This window comes from Perna viridis, chromosome 1, assembly GCF_037379345.1.
Source record: "Perna viridis isolate PV_CMFRI_1.1 ecotype Kerala chromosome 1, ASM3737934v1, whole genome shotgun sequence".
Taxonomy (NCBI): domain Eukaryota; kingdom Metazoa; phylum Mollusca; class Bivalvia; order Mytilida; family Mytilidae; genus Perna; species Perna viridis.
Window position 1 is genome coordinate 4,248,131 of NC_142445.1, and position 20,486 is coordinate 4,268,616.

Here is a 20,486-nt window from a genome sequence, read left to right on the forward strand (position 1 = left end):
TTCTATCTGTGAAAAGTTTGATTCTATTGAAGTTGTTAAGAGTTAAAAGTTGTGTTTGCAATTTGAATACGAAGTCAGCAGGGCTTGTCTAGTCATTTATATACTTGTATTAATCCATGCAAGATTGAGGTTTTGTGCCATACTTTAAATTACAATTTATTTATATATGTACATATACAAAATAGTCCTATACACTGTATCGGTTTTATCAACTCAAATACTCCAGACTTGCTTTAGCCTTCTCCATCTCGTGAAGAAACGAGTAAAATTGAGGTAACGTCAGCTCTGAAAATAAATATAACATAAGAATTAAATTCTAATAATTGAGAGGCAGAAATTTCTATCACACATCTATTAAAAAACTTAGGTGAATCAGACCATTTTTTTTAACCTGACATATAAAATTGTCTTGTGACTTCCGTGTAGTACTGTACAACTTATCTTATGGTTCGTTCAAGCCCAAGTACAGAGTACGGAATAGTGTGCTATCATAGGACAGTTAAAACTTCAGTTTTTGTTAAAAGAACATAATTAGAAAGGTAAAGATGTACTTTACAAATAACATATTAATGATTTTTATACATGAACAGATTTTTTTACGTGTATGAATTTCTAATTTCTTTGTGCACCAAGAAATATCTGAAATAGTGGTAACATTTTGTACAAGTCTTTAATGACATCAGTTTTTCATTAATATTAATTTTTTTGGTGAACGTGATTACATGGCAACAAAGAATGTCAGGCCAGTGATGGGTGGGCAGGTATATTCTGATGTTTTAGTACTTTTCTTATTACGTAGACGATGTCCCTGACTAATGCTGGAAAATGGTTGGTTACATAGAAAGTCACAAGAAATCATTGAAAAGGGCATCCTTTTCAAAACCACATCTTAATATGGCTAAAGGTATCATATCGGTAATGTGCATTACTGTCAACTATAACAAGGCTTTTACCACAAATCAGGATACCACATGGAGCAAGAGGGGTTGTACATTGAGAAGGAAATAATGTGATTGATAGAAATAAATGTATAAAACATATAAATTTATCATTACAAAAAATGTATATGAAATATAATATAGTCACTATGTTGTTTATTTCTACTTCAGTCAGTTGAAGAAAATTTCAAATCTGTAATTGAGGGAAAAGCAATATTTTAATCTGATTTTTCTAAAATAAATTGTGCTGTATACCTACCCATGTATGTATTCTTTGTCCCATTGCCCGTGTTAATGACAAGTTTTAGCTGCAAACAAGAAATTATTCAAATTCTAATTACGGTAATATTTTATGTAGGACAGTCATGGTACATAATAGTAATTGCCAAAACTTATTTATACAAATAAAGTTTATGTCGGATTGCAAAAAAAATTAACTAAGTTTCTGCACAGGCCTTTCGGTGCGGCTAAAAATGCCCCAAAAATTACTCATGGTTCAAGAATTTAATGCACCACTCAGAATGCGCAAAAATTAAAATCGCAAAAATTGTTTGCATACCTTTTTGTCTTAAAATCGCAATTTTTTTTACACCCGCTTAAATAACCCACCATACGGTATGTATAGAAAAGACAGATTGTTGAAAACTGGAGGAATTATACCATAGTTGACGCATGTCTTTGGTTTTTTACTAAAAAAATACTTATCACAGGTGGTAATGCTGTCCGTCAATAACATGATTTACAAAATTTTGTTCACATCTATTGTTTGTTTGTTGGGGTTTAACGTCCGAGCAGCAATATTTCAGCTATATTCAGACGATGAACATGAAATTGATGATAAAATGAACATGAAATAATGATGAAATGAAAAAAGGGTGGGACACAAGGACGATGGGGTCGACAAATTTTGATTGCCACTGGAAGTAGGGAGAGTTGGGTAGGGTCGGACAATTTAGCCTCCTGTGGCAGAGCCCTATGGTTCCTACTCCGGGAGAATACCACAGTAGGGTTCTTCCATGTGCGAGGAACGTGGCATATTTCCCAACACGGTGCACCACTATGGTTTGTGGTCAGGTTTTCCGTATTATAGCCTGACAACCCCAGCATGTAACACGCCAGGGGTACCCCATTCAACCACCAGGGGCACACATCTCAGTTGCTCTGTGGGCAGAGCGCCCTAGCCCCCGGCTAGGGTTCTGAGCACTATTAAGTCGCCTTTTACGACAAGCTTAGAGCTACTGCAGGCCTATTCTTTTAACACCCGGACCTGCACGGGGTTGTTCATATCTAAAACGCTTGTCCAGTTTCTGAGCGGTCACGGTGAAAAAAAAGGCAAATGTGCAGACAGCTTAACTTGAAACGTAAATAAATGAGATGATTCTCCAGAATTTGGCAGGTCAGTTGGATACTTTATATATATGTTAGCATGCATCTATATTTTGGAACAATGAAACAAATTCACGCGACAGTATAGAGTCTACAATATGCAAAAGTCTCATTCATTAAATTATTTAAGTGTTATTAGTCCCCAATATTGACCCAAACAATAAGTATTACCGTAATCAAAACCCAACTAAATACGTGACAAAATCATAACTTACAAAATATGGAGTGTCCTCGATTTAAAAACTCTAAGACCTCGATTTTGAAGGCTAGTCCTGACGCTAAAACGGTTCAGTTTATGAAAAACTGTATAATAATTATGGGAGAAAGACATTCAATTTCCTCAATATGATTCATTATCTCTCAAAGTATAACTTAAATGCTTTATAAACAATTATATAAAAAAAAAAAAAAAAAAAAAAAAAAAAAAAAACGTTTAAACATTTGTACAGATTGAATCATGTACCCAACTATTTATTATGTTAGGAATATACAAAGAAGAACAACCCTTGAGCACAGTCTTTATTTCCACCTGATTTGAGGATTATTCATTATTATAATGTATATTAGCAGATTTTTCTAATATTATTGTATTATTTTTTTCTAACGGAGAGGGTCCATGATTGGTGAATATCTCTGTACCTTAAAGATTATTTGATGTAATTATTAATACTAATGATATTGATGCAGGGATCTAAGATAACTAGAGTACCGTTATTTTATGTTTTTATTTTATTTTTCCATAGATATAAAATTGACAGGACCTTTAGATCCAAGAAGCTAAATAAGCATACAGTATAGTTGATCATTTCTTATATAAAAACGGTAAATTATATGTGTTGGTCAGGTCTCTTTGTTGATAATTAAAATAAATAATACCACATTTAAAATAAGCACTGAATGAAGTTTTGAATATATGTAGATGTAAAAAGAAAATTTCAAATTTAATACAGTAACAATCACATCACTATTGGTTTTATTTCAGTCCTACTACATAAACAATTGTTTTTATCTTTAATTGTTGTCAATATCATCACATACCCACAAAACATTCTTATATTTAAATAGTCAAAACAGCTAATTTATTTTAGGAGTAAAATCAAGGACACAGCATTTAAGATATGGACCTATTTTGGTGAAGTCGTTCGCATGCCAGGACTTGTTAATTATCCAATAAAATTGCAAAAACAGTATTCAAAGTTCACATGTGTATACCAACATACAATCCTGTATAAAATGTCATTTTGATGTAATGTATACGGAAATTTCAAACTTTTATTGTTTGCTAGTCGTTTCACAATCAAAACAAGTGTTTAAAAATGTCGTTTTAAATCATGTTATCAATGAACAACATTACCACCTGTGCTTATAATATTTTAATTACTTGTAAAAAGGTGTTTCCAACTTTGTCCACTTCACTGCTGGCTGCTGTAACTGTACCATTATAATAATATAAGTAAAGGTTCCAACAGATCAACATCATACACAAATAATAAAATACAAACATTTAAATACCCTTGGTAATTTTATATGTGCTGCTGAAAAATAAGAAATTCCGGATTTTTCAAAGTGAAATTCAAAAGGTTTTATGTTTCTATTATTTTACTACTTAAAGGATTTAAATACTTTACTAACTGAACTGAATTTTTTAGCTTATGCATACTCATAAATTTATCTATATCATGTACAACTTAATGCAATAATTCTTACAAAAACTACTTAAAATAATTAATCAATGAATGTATTGGCACAACAATGAAAAAAAGAAAGATCATTACTGAAAATAACTAGTGTTCATACCTCCAAATTTCCATTCCATGTCAACCAACTGGTTAACTGTCAATGTCTGTCCAAGAGCTCCCCTCGAAAGAGCTGCTAAATTGGCATTCCACTGAAATATACATTAATACCAAATAGAAATGATGTGGTGATAAACTCCAGAGAGAAAAACAGATCTTTACAGTTGTACACTTATTATCTGTTTATTCTATTTCACAGCCCGAGAAACAATTTTCTGGTCTTACTTTCATCCATCAAATACTAACATGAAATTGCATGGGTACTTGTGCTAGATATACCCATCATACAGGAAGTAGATATTTGATAACAACAAAAATTGCTTACCACCTATATTCCAATCTATAAAAAAGCAACATACCAAACACTAAAATCAACCCATCAGCAACTAGAGATAATTGCGACAAAATTTAGAGGTATTGACAGTCAGACAAAGAGATCCCAATATACCTCCACTCAAAGAGTAGGGGAGTAAAAAAGAAGGAAAGTATTTCCATGGTCTATTCTAAAAGTACATCCTTGCATTGTATGATCTAAAAGAGCATCCTCCCACTGTCTGTTCTAAAAAAGCATCCTGCATTGTATGTTCTAAGACAGCATCCTTCCAACAATTGACTATTGTTGTTCTATTTGGGGCAATTGTACAATTGTACAAAAGAAAATTAACGTTGTAGTTAGACTACAAAAGAGGGCAGCTAGGCGTATACTTGATGCAGAGTATCTGTGCCCCATCCAATACCCTCTTCAATTCTTTAGGTTGGTTAACTGTTGAGAATCGAATTATATATCACAAGTGCCTATTGGTCTTCCAATGTTTAAATGGGTTGACTCCGTCTTATTTAGCAGATAATAAAAAAAATGTTAATTAAATTGAATTAAATCCATACCATTCACGAAATGCCATAAACAATGCTCTTTTTATTCCTAAAGCTAAGACAGAACTATTCAAACATACTTTTGTTTATTCTGGTCCTCATTGGAATACCCTCCCAAATGAAATAAGAAATGCAAAACGAATAAGTCTATTTAAGCAGAAATTAACAATCATCCTAATGGAACATCCTAAAGAATAATTCAGCTGTATTTACACGTACTATAATGTTAATTGGTAACTTTGTTTGCATGCTTTTATGTATTATTTACCAATACTCATTTTGTTGCATTGAAATTAACCTCTGTATTTTTGTTTTTGTGCGAGGGTCTAAGGGAAGATTAGTGTTCTAACCTATTGACTACACGTGTTACCCACTTAAAAATAAAATATCATTATTATTATTATTATTTTCTAAAAAGCTTCCTTCCATTGTATGTTCTAAAAAGCATCCTTCCATTGTATGTTAAAAACAAGAAGCTTCCATGAGCCTGAATCGCTTACCTGATTAAAGTTTGTCTTAAGGGCAGTAAATTTAACAAGGAGTTGTCCAACAATTTTGACTCAAGAAGACTTTGGTAGGACTATCAAAAGGGTCATTTCAGCATTAGAAAGTTTCTTTCTATCTATTAAAGGTTTCAAGATAATGGCTGAAAACTGTAAAAAGTCATCTTTCAAGAGCAATAACTCTTACAACTTTGATCCCTGAAGACTTTTGAAGGCCTTATAAAAAGGGTCATTTCAGCTATAGAAATAATTTTGTTAAACCTAACTGATTTGGAGACGAAACTACTGTCTGACCACTTGGTTCTATTTTTAGTAACCGCAGCCATGTTTTTCAACGGAACAAAAACCCCCACATCAGTTATATTCACGATGCCCCAAGGAACATTCATACCAAGTTTGGTTCCAATTTGTAGTAGCGTCAGAGGAGAAGATTTTTGAAAGAATAACATTAAAAATAGCAAAAAAAAACCTCTAAAAAGGGCAATAACTCCAACATTGCTTAACAGATTAAAATGAAAATTTGACCACAGATAGATCTCATCGTGTTAAACAATTTTTCGCTGTCAGAATTTGGCTAAACCTGACAATTTTGGAGATATATGCGAAAAACTACTGTCTGGCCCATATGTTCTATCTTTAATAACGGCGGCCATGTTTTTCGACGGATCAAAAATCCCCACATCAGTTCTATGCAGTATATCCCAAGGAACATTCATACAAAGTTTTGTATCAATTGGTCAAGTAGTGTAAGAGCAGAAGATTTTTGAAAAATTGTTAACAACGACGGACGACGACGACCGACCCCAAGTGATGGCAATAGCTCACATGGCCTTCGGGCAGGTGAGCTAAAAAGAGCTTCCCTCCATTTTATGTCAGAAAAGAGCATCCTTCAACTGTATGTTCTTAAAGAGCATCCGTGCATTGTATGCTCTAAAAGTTACCCTCCACTGTATGTTCTAGAGGAGCATCCTTCCATTGTATGCTCTAAAAGTGTTTCCCTTCAATGTGTGTTCTAGATAAGCATCCTTCCACTGTATGCTCTAAAAGTGTTTCCCTTCAATGTGTGTTCTAGATAAGCATCCTTCCATTGTATCTTCCAAAAATGTTTCCCTCCATTGTATGTTCTAGAGGAGCATCCTTCCATTGTATGCTCTAAAAGTGTTTCCCTTCAATGTGTGTTCTAGATAAGCATCCTTCCATTGTATCTTCCAAAAATGTTTCCCTCCATTGTATGTTCTAGAGGAGCATCCTTCCATTGTATCTTATAAAAGAGCATCCTTTAACTGTATGTCCTTTAATCTTTCGTCTACTCTGGACTTGACCATTTATGAGCTGACAGAGAAATTTTTTAAAGTGCACATTATCTCTTTAGAGGTTGAACATGGTGATTATAATCTATGTGTTGATAGAGAACTGAAGTTTACACAAGTGAGTGAACTTCATATCCAGTTTGTTAATAAGGAGTCATAAGATGCACATTATATCCTACCTGTTGACAAAAATATTCAGCTTTATCTTCTGACAATCCTAAAATATATGTGTATTTAAATAGCAAAGTATTTTATTAAACATAATTTCTTACATTGCAAGGATATTACTCTCCTTGTACTGTTAATGATATCCCTGCCTAAGTTGCAATTTGGCATTGTACAATCTGCTAGGTTAAAAGTCATGCTTTAATCTTTGTAAACATTATCTTGAACTTGACAATTTTTTTTGTATTAAAGACCAAATCAAATTAAGAGCTTCATTGAGCAGAGCATGGTACAATGTCAATAGTAGAAACAAGTGTGGACAGAATATCAATTTCTGACATTCTTAATCGTAGGGACTTATAGTTCATTAAGGACACAACAACTAATTTGGTCACAATATATTGGTCACAAAAATTGAAATTCAATTAAAATTTTAAAATTGGACCAAAAATAAAAAAAGTCTTTTTTTTTGGGGTGGGGTGGGGGGGGGGGTGGGGCCCCTTTGACCCCTTATAACTCAAGAACCTTATGAGATGTCTGAAATCTGAATAAAAATTGCGGGGATTTGCATAAGGAATCCAATAAATTTTATTTTTCAAAATCAGAACAAAAATAAAAAAAAGTTGAATTTTTGGGCATCGCCTAATTTTGTACCCCGTAACTCCAAAAACAGTTAAAGACAAGCCTATCCTGTCAAAAATTCCAAAACAGAAATCCAAAAGGAATAGATTGACACCTGAATCATAAAAGATAAACATATTTCCTCCCTTAAATCCCTTATTTCCAAAAGGGATGGGGCAAAAGCTCCAAAAGCTATAGGGCTTTCTGCCATGTCCCTAGGAAAATGTATTAAAATTTCAGAAAGATTGGATTAGTTTTACTCAAGGTTTTGTAAATAAAATAATGGCAGGGTGACACTGTCATACAACAGAAACAATTTTGTGCAGTCGTATAAAAAATGATAATCCCTTCATATGGGCATAATTTATATCAAAATTAAACAGTTTTAAACGTGATGACTTTTCATTCAGAATTGTCAACTTTCCTTTCATCTGTGGCAACATCCCTTCGGCTCCTGCGTATGGAGTGTTCATATCACAACTCATACGTTATGCCAGAGCTTGCCGAAACTACACAGACTTTTTGTATCGCGCTAGAACTCTAACAAATAGGCTTCTGGAACAGGGTTATGTTGCTACAAGATTGAAGTCATCACTACAGAAGTTTTATGGTTGTTATCATGAACTCGTGGATCATTATGGTGTATCCATCAGCACCATGAAAACTGATTTATTCAACGGGTCATAGTTTTCCTTCCCCCGTTTGTCTACCCCGGATTTGACTTTTTATGAGCAACTCGGCAGGTGTTTCTAGAAAAGCAGAGGATGCTTACCCTACCGGTGCACTTGGTCCATGCTCCTTGTTTTTAGTGGAGTCCGAGTTGCTCATTTACTTTTGTTACTTTGTATGTATGATTTTAGTTACTTTATGTTCTTTGTTGTGTATGTCTGTTTTCCATGTCGGGTCTTTGTCCCTGGATTACATTCTTTTGATTACCGCTATAACCTTGGTTCCCTTGATTACTCTTTTTAATTAAATACTATTATTGCCATATCACATGTTATGCTTTTCTAACGACATCATTAAAATAAACCTTCATAAACCACTCTTTGGTAATACATACTCTTCTGATCTGTTTAATTAAGGTCTGGAGCTGGTATGTCAGAAATCTTATCACAGTCCTTGTTATATTGCTAATTGTTTTATGCATGGTTTTCTATGTTTACATTAGACCCTTGCAGACTTTTCAAAAATGTTTTGTCACCTCTCAAATCAGTTAACCCTATAATTAACTCTTTTGACTTGCTCCTTGCAATTTTGTTGCCACTATATCCTCTATACATATGATATACTTATTAAAATTGAAGAAGAAAACATGAAGTTGATTGTCTGAAACCTTGAGTTATTTTGATCAAGTTAGAAAACGAATTCATGATTAGTAAATCAAATAGAACTTATCACTTATATTATTTTGTATTTATACTTTTCAGTTTGTATTACAATGTAATATTATGATGTTACATGATGTATCTCACCGAAGGGTTTGATTTAGTTCCAGAAAACCTAAGATGGAGAGTTGTAGCATCCCTCTGCCCTTTTCAACCAAACTTGTCTTTTTAATCTAAAAACGTGTTTTTTTACATTGAAATACTTACTTGGTCCAAGAAACTGTCAAATGACAGTGCATTTTGTATTTATTCATAATTTTACCCAAAATGTTTAAGATGTGTTCTAATGATATTGGTCAAAAGCATTTTCCAAGGTTGTATGTTAATGAACATGACACATATTGTGATACTGAAACAAGTGCCTGTGAGTGAGGCTAGGAAATCTCATATGGCTAAAATATGCACATCTTTGTCTTAAAAATAAGAAGGGTTTTAACTTATAAGATATACAATTTTTACTGTAGAATGATAAAAAAGTAATGTGCACAATGTATGTGATCATGGTAAAGTGTACTTCTGTATTTAGTTTGACACAAACTTACCTAAATTTACAAGATCTTCTTTCAACTGAGTTACATTTAAACTTTTCTTCAAAGCCCCTAGTTAAATATTAAAATTATACGATGCAAGTTACACAAAAATAATTAAAATTAATATTTTCCAATTCATTTAATTTTTTAAAACTTTAATAATTTATAAAGGATTTTTGTATATACCAAAAAATCAACTGGTTTGGATGTTGCTTCATTTTAAATTATATCATGCAAAAAATAAGGATATTTTTCAGCCTAGAGACAATTGATAATAATACTTCTTTAGCTCTGAAAATAGAATGTGACAGGATGAATATAAATGGAAAAAAACAATATATGGACACTACAGAAAATATCACTTTCAATGTAATTTGAAAACACTCTCTTTTTTACATGTCCAATAATGTATTAATCAGATTTGTAAACTCACCATTTGGAATGGCTATAAGACTTTTAAACACTCCCTTTAATGCATTGCTGTTAACTCCATTGTGTTCTGCAAATTCCTCTAATTTTGTCATCAATCTTGATGCCTTGAAATATGAAGTCATAATATTTGCCTAGGAAACATTTATTTGCATAGACAAAAATAAGCATCTGGATTGAATTACCAGCAATTAATAAAGATACTTTGTTTCTACTCTTATTCATTATACATTTGTACTGGATAATACATGTATATGTTGCTAACACAATTACATGCAATACTGAAAATAATTATGTGTGGTGGTCAGATTGTTTATACACTATTAAACATTTGAATATTTTTCTTTTGACAGTAGTTAATAACTACTGTCAAAAGAAAAATATTCAAATTTGAAGGGAATTAACTCTTACCAGTATACATTTGTAATTGAGAAAAAAAGTGTATAACATTATTCCCATTCTTCTTTGTGGCATTGGTATAATATAGATGTACAATGTACATATAAATGGATGGTAAATACCTTTGCAGGATCTGATAAAAATTCCAGTGAGTATTCAACTAGTTCTTTAAATTGCTGAAACAGAGAAAAAGAAGCCTTACTCAGCTTGTACATTTTTTTCTGATTTAATTAAAAAAAACCTTTTATAACTTACATTGTATTTGTAGTACAACAAGGGGATATCAATATTGTGAAGTATCCACTTTTTTAAATTAATGCCATCCAATACAAAGAGTTCTGTTTGGCATGACTGATTGAAATGGTTATGTATATATTAATTTGGGGGTGCTCTCCTTAGAAAATTTTGACACAACATGCATGGTTACCTCTTGCAATATCTAACAGTGTTTAGTTGCTTTCAATTAGATGTATTAAGACATGCAGACTTTTTTAATTCTTTGGTTAAATCTTTGACACTACAATTTAAGAAAATTGAACCAGTGAAAAATCACCAGGTACATTTTGTCTGCTACACTGTGACTTAAAATGTTCTGCACCTGGTCTATGCTACCAGTTGATGGTGGAGTCAGATTTGCTTACTTATTTTCATTTCTTTGTACATGTTATTCTGTTTATTCATGTACTTTGTATTGTGAGTCTGTTTTCCTTGTCTAGTTTTTATCCTTAGAATAAATTCTTTTTCCACTTGAAACTTGGTTCCCAGCTGAATACTCTTATGAACTTGTTACACATACATGTAAAGACACCAATTTAAATAGCTCTAGATTGACTGATTTGCCCGAAAAACTGGGGCGTGGGACGTCAGAGCTTGTCACATATCAAAAACATGGTTCAAGACTAAAATTTAATACTTTATTGGCTCTTGAAAAGTTGAAACTATCTATGTAATGAAAGATAATACTATTAACAACATTGTGTATCTGGTTTTGTGCAGTAATTGGTGTTTTCAGAATGGAAATAAAATATTGTAATCTTGAACTAATGATGTTCAAAATCACTGAGACAAATATTGTGAAATTTTGTTTAACTAAGCAGTATGCAAATTTCATACAGAATGAAAAACATCTCAACAGTGTTTTCTGTTATAAATGCGCCAACTAATAAACAGAAAAAAATACACAATACAGAGGTAAGAAATTCCTCACTTGGAGGGTTTAAAGTACTTTGGTGTGATCACAATCCACCTTTAAAATCTGGCCGCTGTGGAAAACATATTACACAAGTAAACACACTTAAAAAGATTTCAAAAAGGTCTGAGTCCCTTGTTACAACGAACATAAAAAAGTCATCTCATAAGGAAATACATTTTTGTATATGTACTATTTAACATGGGCGACGAAAAGTGGCTTGCGATTCGTGTGGATGTTCTCTCTTTAAGCATTGTTTACATGTTGATATTTACATTTGTTTGAAACTTATTTAGCGTCTGGATATCTGTAAACATAGAATCTGGAGGCGTTTCTTTGCTGAAATGGAAGGTGGCTGCCATATTTACGTCACGTGATCCCTAACCAAGTTGCTATTTATAGATTAATATATCTTAAGCTCAAATGATATACTTTTAGTACATACCATAACAACGTACTAGTTGGGAAAAGAGCAATAAAAGCTTGATAAGAGAAAAGTTCAAAAATAAATTTGATGTATGAAGGTCCTGGAAGGAGTTTTCCTGTTAGCAGAGCTATAGAAAGGTAATAATAAATTCAAATACAAACAACAATTAACGATAAGATAAGAATATAAAAGATCATTTGTTTCCAATGAAAGGACCCTTTGATCTGGAACCTATAAACAACAGTAAGTTATATTTAATCGTAGCTTTGATAGGGTATAGAATAACATACAAGTTATTGACATGTTATATTTATAGCACAGTCTTACGAGTTATTCAAATAGATTTAAAGCCCACAGCGCGAGAAGTCTGTTTTGACAACGAGTGAGTGAGGAGGTTTTTAACGTCCTTGACTACACTGTCGGGTATCGCACGGACGAAGTTGGAGTTTTTTAACGACCTTGAATACCAATACAGGCATCTCACGGTCGATGTTAGTGGGTTAGTAGAACCAACTGGTGTTGGTGGCGGCGCCCAGCCTTCGGGATACCTGACCGAAGAACTCGGCCAGAGTATGCCCTACTAGCGGCTGGGCTACTATGTTGACGCTATGACCTACTCCCAGACCCCACGTGGGTCGGAGAGCGTTTCCCCACTCTCACTGTTTGGGAGTAGGTCAACGTGTAGAGTGTTATTTGTATCACGATGATGATGATGATTGGGAGGTTTTAACGACCTTAATACCAATACAGGCCTCGCACGGTCGATGTTAGTGGGTTAGTAGAACCAAATGGTGTTGGTGGCGGAGCCCAGCCTTCGGGATACCTGACCGAAGAACTCGGCCAGAGTATGCCCTACTAGCGGCTGGGCTACTATGTTGACGCTATGACCTACTCCCAGACCCCACGTGGGTCGGAGAGCGTTTCCTCACGCTCACTGTTTGGGAGTAGGTCAACGTGTAGAGTGTGATTTGTACCAAGATGATGATGATTAGGGTTTTTTTACGACCTTAATACCAATATAGGCCTCTCACGGTCGATGTTAGTGTGTTAGTAGAACCAACTGGTGTTGATGGCGGAGCCCAGCCTTCGAGGAAGGCGGCCCTATAAATGATTTGTGACATGAATTGACAACACCCATTTATCGATAATTGACCAATTACACAGGTATTGGTAGCCCGTGCTCTCGTTCTGCGCGGGGTCAAGTTCATCAGAGGCGGAGTTGTGCAATATTGTGCAATGTGTTGATGCGGTTGGATATTACATGGCTGTTTTTCGATTGAGTTCTATGTGAACATCTGACCTTTCATGCAATATTATACAAGATTTTTATTTAGAGCACACTTGTTCTTCCTTTTATATTTATTGGGGAAAAAGAACAAAAGAAAAATCTCATATCATGTTACAATATTAATTAAGACATATGGACACAATATGACAGGTAAAATATGTTAAATAACAATGATGGGCTGATAAAGTATTTTTTGTTTCCAACTTTATCTAATGAACAATGCTGACATTTTCTCAATGGTCTATATTTTTTGGAATATCGGTCTGTCTCAACTCTTAAAGGGTGAGCACTTATTCATTGTACAGATTTAAACAGAAAATGTATGCATGGTGACGATCGTATCTCGACTTAAATCTATGGACATCTATTTAAAAGCTCGGTGCATTTTCTAGCAAAACGTACATAGGCAAAAATTTTCACAAGCATAGGTTGAGAGACGAAAACTCAATACACTGAAGCACTGGAATGGTACTAGATAGGAAAGCACATTTGACAATGGAGATATCGCGTTGGTCATAAAGCTTCCTCTCTTTCAGTTTCGAGATAAAGGTAAAGGTAGGAGGGTGTCGGCGTTCCTGTAGAGTCTTCCTTTTGGGAAGCTGGTGATGGAAGATCTTCTAGCAAAGAAACATCATCAAATATCAACAATATAGCGGAAGTTTATATGAAAAGATTGTGCCAAGTAAGTGTAACTTTACTTTTACGTAGGAAGAGTGTGGTAAATGATCAGTTAAAGCAGAGATGCTCAATTGGTGCCCATGTCTGTTAAAAATTAATCAACCAAAACATACAAATATGTTGTTGTTTAAAAAATTCAATGATATCCTTGTCTGTATATTTGTGTTGGATGAATTTACCTTCTTCAACAAAGTAAGATTTCTCGCGGCTTATGACGAGGCACACACCGCGGATAGCCATAGCACCACCTTAAAGCTAAAGTCGTTTAGTATTCTACAAATATCAATTATATTTTCAATGCTGCGTTTTATAAATCTGTCATCCAACACAGTTTTTAAAATATGACCAGAAAATATCAGTAATTCAAGGTGTATTAATATCTTCCCTCGAAATAATTGCTGTTGAAATAACATAGTATCCTCATCGGGCGTACCCATTTTAGGACATACGATTCAAGTATGTGGAAATCAATGTCTGAAGATCTCTATAGATTATCTCTACGTCAGGTTTTCGAGTATGCCAAACTTACAGTACAATCAATAACTTTTTAAGAAAAGCGATTCATTATATTAAGTTATCTACACTATATATACAACAATTGATTTTGCACAGAAGTTTTCTTGACGTCAATTCAGTTTCAGTATTGTTCATTTCTTTTCTCAAGGCTTTGAAGTGTTAGTTTTCTCTATTTACAGACTAATTATTTGATTGTATTTTTATAATGACATTGGCCGTAGCTCAATAGATAAACTTTGAGGTATATACTAAATTGATGCTGATAACACCATATGTTACGATAGAAATTGATACTGTTTAGTTTTGTTATTGACCTTCGAGCTGTCTTTATGTTATTTATGTCATTTCGATAAAACTTTATAATACTGTTGTTTTCATGGATTACACACTAAAATCAGAGAGGGTGAATAAGAGCATTAGGACCGACATATCTGGGAGTTAAGGAAGACTTACTTTGGAAATGAATAGTATTATTTCATGTTTTGGACTCTTGATAATTCAATATTCTGTTTCCAAGCCCATTCCTTCAATAGAAGTGAGTGTATCAGTGTAGTTTCGGTACATTCCAATACATGTAGTGGATTGTTGGGTGTGCGTAGTTGTGTTGTTTAATAAAATATCGAATAACAATAATAAATCTCAGCATTAATTTAAGTAAGCATATTCTTGATTTTTTATGTGTGCAATACAAGAACATTCTAGACAAAACAATGTAAATAAATAAATAGTGAAACTAATCTGCACTGAACCGTTTTCACTCGGAAACTGGTTCGATTTAGACAGGTGTTCGATTTACCAAGGTTCATAAGATAAAGGACAAAATACAAGTGTCTGGTTTAGACAGGTTTTCAGATTATTCATGATCCGGTTTAGGGAGGTTTCACTGTATATTTTTAAAATTTGATGATTAAATGTATTATTGGTTATTTTAGTGTCAAACAAGTACAAGGAGCTTTTTAGTGCCAGGATTTCGCTGTATCAATCCATCGGAAGTTATAACCGACCTTAAAAATACTCAGGTAGGACTCTATTTTTCTTTTGTTATACGGGAAAAATATTTTTTTTGAAATTTTGTTCAAATTCGCGATGCTCCCACTATTATAATCCAAGTATACTAAAATAATTAATATATACACTGTTTAGGAAGTGTAGTTAATAAGATTTTGTTTATACAGAAGTTCACATGCATACAGTCATAGTTAAGTGTAAGTTTGTATAAGAATCAGGCAAAATGGAAAAGTCAGAAATATGCATGTCAAAAACCCACCGATCTGACCATATAATTTTACTCAAGGATGCTCTCAGTCTCTCTATTTGAAAAGACTATTATTTGAAATCTGCATCACTTAATTTGTTCAGAATATTTTCAATAGAATGTTAGAAAAACAAGGTTTTTGACAGAGTTGTCGGCCCTTGAAATGTTGATTTTCAGTGCCTTTCAGGGACATTATAACTCAATTTACCAAAGTGATATGGAAAGTCGTGTCAGTCAAATTAAACTTTCAAATTGGTGTTTTTTTTTCATACTATGTATCACCCACTGCCCGATTCTTACAGAGAGTGACACTTAAATCCCAATATAGTAATGCCTACCACGTACAACACTGATAAGCAATATAAACTAAAATCAAAATGTGGGAAGTCCGAATGTTTCGCGAAGAAATTCCAAAATATCGATAGATAATAAAATGTTAAAATTCTATTTATATGTCAGTACTAAAACCACTTTAACAACTATCGAAGGCGGCGTTAGAACTCGTCCCATATCAAAAACACGGGATTGTGCTAGAAAGTCGAAATTCTGTAAACTCAAGGAAAAACAGTTATTTACTGTTGCATGTACATCAGACAACAATATTAACATGTTTTTCGCTCTGCGCGAAATTTGTACACTGTTTATTTTAATAAAATTGCACGATATTTGACTCCGTGATCTTGAACTTCACAAGTTCAAGATCACAATATTTTGTTACTTATTTTAAATTGCTATTCACAAAACACAAATTTCCACAGAAAAGCATATACATAATATTATTAATAGTATAAATATTCATTACATATCTAGTGTTGTCTTCAAAAGCCAAGAAAGTGGAATTTTTTTTGTCTCGAAGCGCATCAAAGTTGGTGCGTTCGAGCTCTCACGGACAACGGCCTCAGCTAGTCTGGCAAATTAGCCGTTGGACGTCAGGGCAATCTCGGTCTAGATATAAATGTACACTAGAAAAATTAGGATAATATTCCTGAAGGATGAGCAGTCTATTTTCTACAATATTTTTCGTTACAACGATATCCCACCAAGCAAACGAAAAATGACAGTCCTTTGAGTTCAGATTCAGCTATAAGGATAATATTTTACCACTTTCACCTAGATTTTATTATCTTTATTCAACATATCTTAAAAAGATTGACCTAAAAACATTCCAGACACAATGAATTGAGCTTCATCTCGAAATTGACTTCATGTTGCTACAAGATTGAAGTCATCACTACAGAAGTTTTATGGTCGTCATCATGAACTAGTGGATCGTTATGGTGTATCCATCAGCACCATGGAAACATATTTATTCAACGGGTCATAGTTTTCCTTTCCTCGTTTGTTTACCCCGGACTTGACTTTTTATGAGCAACTCGGCAGGTGTTTCTAGAAAAGCAGAGGACGCTTACCCTACCGGTGCACCTGGTCCATGCTCCCAGTTTTTAGTGGAGTCCGAGTTGCTCATTTACTTTTGTTATTTTGTATGTATGATTTTAGTTACTTTATGTTCTTTGTTGTGTATGTCTGTTTTCCATGTCTGGTCTTTGCCCCAGGATTACATTCTTTTGATTACTGCTATAACCTTGGTTCCCTTGATTACTCTTCCCCATTGCAAACTCCTAGTTTTCCTTCATATGTAGAATTATTCCAGCTCCTTCACCTGTCATCAATACCCTTCATCTTTAACTGACAAAAAAAAACAGGAATGAAAGGAATGGCTCGCCCTCAGGAGTATTGTCCTCATTTCTACATTCTAATTCATTCTTTAATTCTTCATCATTCAGCTGTTCAGTGCTCTGTTTTGTTCACGAATATCCTTGTGTCTGTATCATCGGTACTGCTTTCTTCTCTATACTCGTATGACTGAGTATGGATATGTGAATCAAGCCCCAGTGATATAAACATAATTCTTTTCGTCTTTGCATCCGTTGATATGACGACTTTTTTTTAAGTCTTCTGTAATAATCAATAATTTCAAAACCCGATTAGAGCAATTTCTTATTTGTTCCTTGATGTATTATTTATAGATTTAATTGTATAATAGATTTGGAATTTCGTTGTCAGTTACTACGCAAAGAATTCTGACACAACAATTAGTATTTTATCTTTTATTTTTTTTCATATTTATGGTATATCATTATCTATATAAATTATGTATGTATACATACTTAAGAATTTCGAGCTTTAACAACTCTTAAAGAATTAGCTCCCCGTAAGCTGCAATGATACCGGTTTTCTGTAGAATGATACTATGTGTAAGATTTTTGGCTCTTGAAAAAAAGTTCTTCCATATTTTTAGGAATGCAGCTGTCCAGAGGGCAATAAGTGTGTAGTGTCGCGATACAGAAATAAAGATGGTTATGAACAGTTCCGTTACATGTGTAATCATCCAAGGACTGATGGATTACTCCTGTACTAGTAACAAGAACATAAATTTTTGACTTAATGCACACGTCAAAACTGTAATAGAAGCAGCAATACTGTCACTATCCAGTGTCTTAAGTGATTGATCGTGTTTCCAATCTGTTACTATTCTAGAAGTAAGAAATAAATCACAGAAACTCCATTTTATCACTGTATTATAACGAATTGGTCGTTTATGTCTGATTGTTTTACCCCGAGCAAAAGTAAGAAATAAATCACAGAAACTCCATTTTATCACTGTATTATAACGAATTGGTCGTTTATGTCTGATTGTTTTACCCCGAGCGAAAGTAAGAAATAAATCACAGAAACTCCATTTTATCACTGTATTATAACGAATTGGTCGTTTATGTCTGATTGTTTTACCCCGAGCGAAAGTAAGAAATAAATCACAGAAACTCCATTTTATCACTGTTTTATAACGCATTGGCCGTTTATGTCTGATTGTTTTACCCCGAGCGAAAGTAAGAAATAAATCACAGAAACTCCATTTTATCACTGTATTATAACGCATTGGCCGTTTATGTCTATGTCTGATTGTTTTACCCCGAGCAAAAGTAAGAAATAAATCACAGAAACTCCATTTTATCACTGTATTATAACGCATTGGCCGTTTATGTCTGATTGTTTTACCCCGAGCGAAAGTAAGAAATAAATCACAGAAACTCCATTTTATCACTGTATTATAACGCATTGGCCGTTTATGTCTATGTCTGATTGTTTTACCCCGAGCAAAAGTAAGAAATAAATCACAGAAACTCCATTTTATCACTGTATTATAACGCATTGGCCGTTTATGTCTGATTGTTTTACCCCGAGCGAAAGTAAGAAATAAATCACAGAAACTCCATTTTATCACTGTATTATAACGCATTGGCCGTTTATGTCTATGTCTGATTGTTTTACCCCGAGCAAAAGTAAGAAATAAATCACAGAAACTCCATTTTATCACTGTATTATAACGCATTGGCCGTTTATGTCTGATTGTTTTACCCCGAGCGAAAGTAAGAAATAAATCACAGAAACTCCATTTTATCACTGTATTATAACGCATTGGCCGTTTATGTCTGATTGTTTTACCCCGAGCGAAAGTAAGAAATAAATCACAGAAACTCCATTTTATCACTGTATTATAACGAATTGGCCGTTTATGTCTATGTCTGATTGTTTTACCCCGAGCAAAAGTAAGAAATAAATCACAGAAACTCCATTTTATCACTGTATTATAACGAATTGGCCGTTTATGTCTGATTGTTTTACCCCGAGCGAAAGTAAGAAATAAATCACAGAAACTCCATTTTATCACTGTATTATAACGAATTGGCCGTTTATGTCTGATTGTTTTACCCCGAGCGAAAGTAAGAAATAAATCACAGAAACTCCATTTTATCACTGTATTATAACGCATTGGCCGTTTATGTCTGATTGTTTTACCCCGAGCAAAAGTAAGAAATAAATCACAGAAACTCCATTTTATCACTGTATTATAACGAATTGGCCGTTTATGTCTGATTGTTTTACCCCGAGCGAAAGTAAGAAATAAATCACAGAAACTCCATTTTATCACTGTATTATAACGCATTGGCCGTTTATGTCTGATTGTTTTACCCCGAGCAAAAGTAAGAAATAAATCACAGAAACTCCATTTTATCACTGTATTATAACGAATTGGCCGTTTATGTCTGATTGTTTTACCCCGAGCGAAAGCGAGTGGTTAAGTAACGACATAAATGGCAAGCCTGTGGTAAAACAATCATGATAATTTAGAGTTTCCGTGATTTATTTCGATTCTAATAGAACTAGTTCCACCATATTTTTGAATAGACGCAGCCTATGTGTTGCACAAAATGTTGGCTATGAGTTTATCACTTTTTCACCATGGTAGTGGTCTAAAGAGCATTGCAATACGCCATACTAGAATACAAGGTAACAACTATCCATTTGGGTTCTAAACGATATCAAAGAGTGGGGCAAACTTTACCTTGAAGGAATAATCTAAAGACCGTTACATACATACATACAAATTTTCATGCAACGAAATAATTAACAAATAAAAAGTAGTAGCACGAAAAAAAGCAGAAAAAAAACGCTGAAAACATTAATCCAGACAACAAAAGCTACTTAATAAATCAAGATAAGTAGATTATAACAGAAAATTATCTGATTAAGTATTTTTTAAAGATTTACAAAAGGATTTTCAATACGAAATATCATGTCTTGTATCCCTATCATGTGATTGATTTGAACCAAAACACTTCCCTACTCAACTCGTCTAACATCTCATTCCACAGCTGCTTGGCTCCTGCCATACTATAGGTCGCATGTTCTTAAAAGTCTGTGTACAAATCGCATGCACGACAGTTACAAATCG

The 20,486-nt window shown here is 33.7% G+C and overlaps 1 protein-coding gene and 1 long non-coding RNA gene across 6 annotated transcripts; one reads left to right on the plus strand and one right to left on the minus strand.

Annotated features, from left to right (window-relative positions):
* Window positions 1-140: 140 nt before the first annotated feature.
* On the minus strand, window positions 141-11,949 carry LOC148626912 (COMM domain-containing protein 7-like). Its single transcript, XM_088560500.1, has 9 exons — window positions 11,803-11,949; window positions 10,461-10,514; window positions 9,944-10,046; window positions 9,523-9,579; window positions 6,986-7,023; window positions 4,122-4,212; window positions 3,706-3,755; window positions 1,198-1,246; window positions 141-285 (listed from the first exon to the last, which is right to left on the minus strand). Exons 1-9 carry the CDS (start codon window positions 11,887-11,889, stop codon window positions 209-211), a joined length of 606 nt encoding a protein of 201 aa, XP_088416626.1. The 5' UTR covers window positions 11,890-11,949; the 3' UTR covers window positions 141-208.
* Window positions 11,950-11,968: 19 nt separating this feature from the next.
* Window positions 11,969-20,158, plus strand: LOC148626913 (uncharacterized). 5 transcript variants are annotated; one of them, XR_015918410.1, is made up of 4 exons: window positions 11,969-12,091; window positions 13,779-13,924; window positions 15,369-15,455; window positions 17,991-20,155. It is a non-coding gene; the product is annotated as an uncharacterized LOC148626913 (long non-coding RNA). The 5 variants fall into 5 exon arrangements; XR_015918421.1 differs by lacking the exon at window positions 11,969-12,091 and adding an exon at window positions 12,163-12,197; XR_015918396.1 differs by lacking the exon at window positions 11,969-12,091 and adding an exon at window positions 12,366-12,453.
* Window positions 20,159-20,486: the final 328 nt, after the last annotated feature.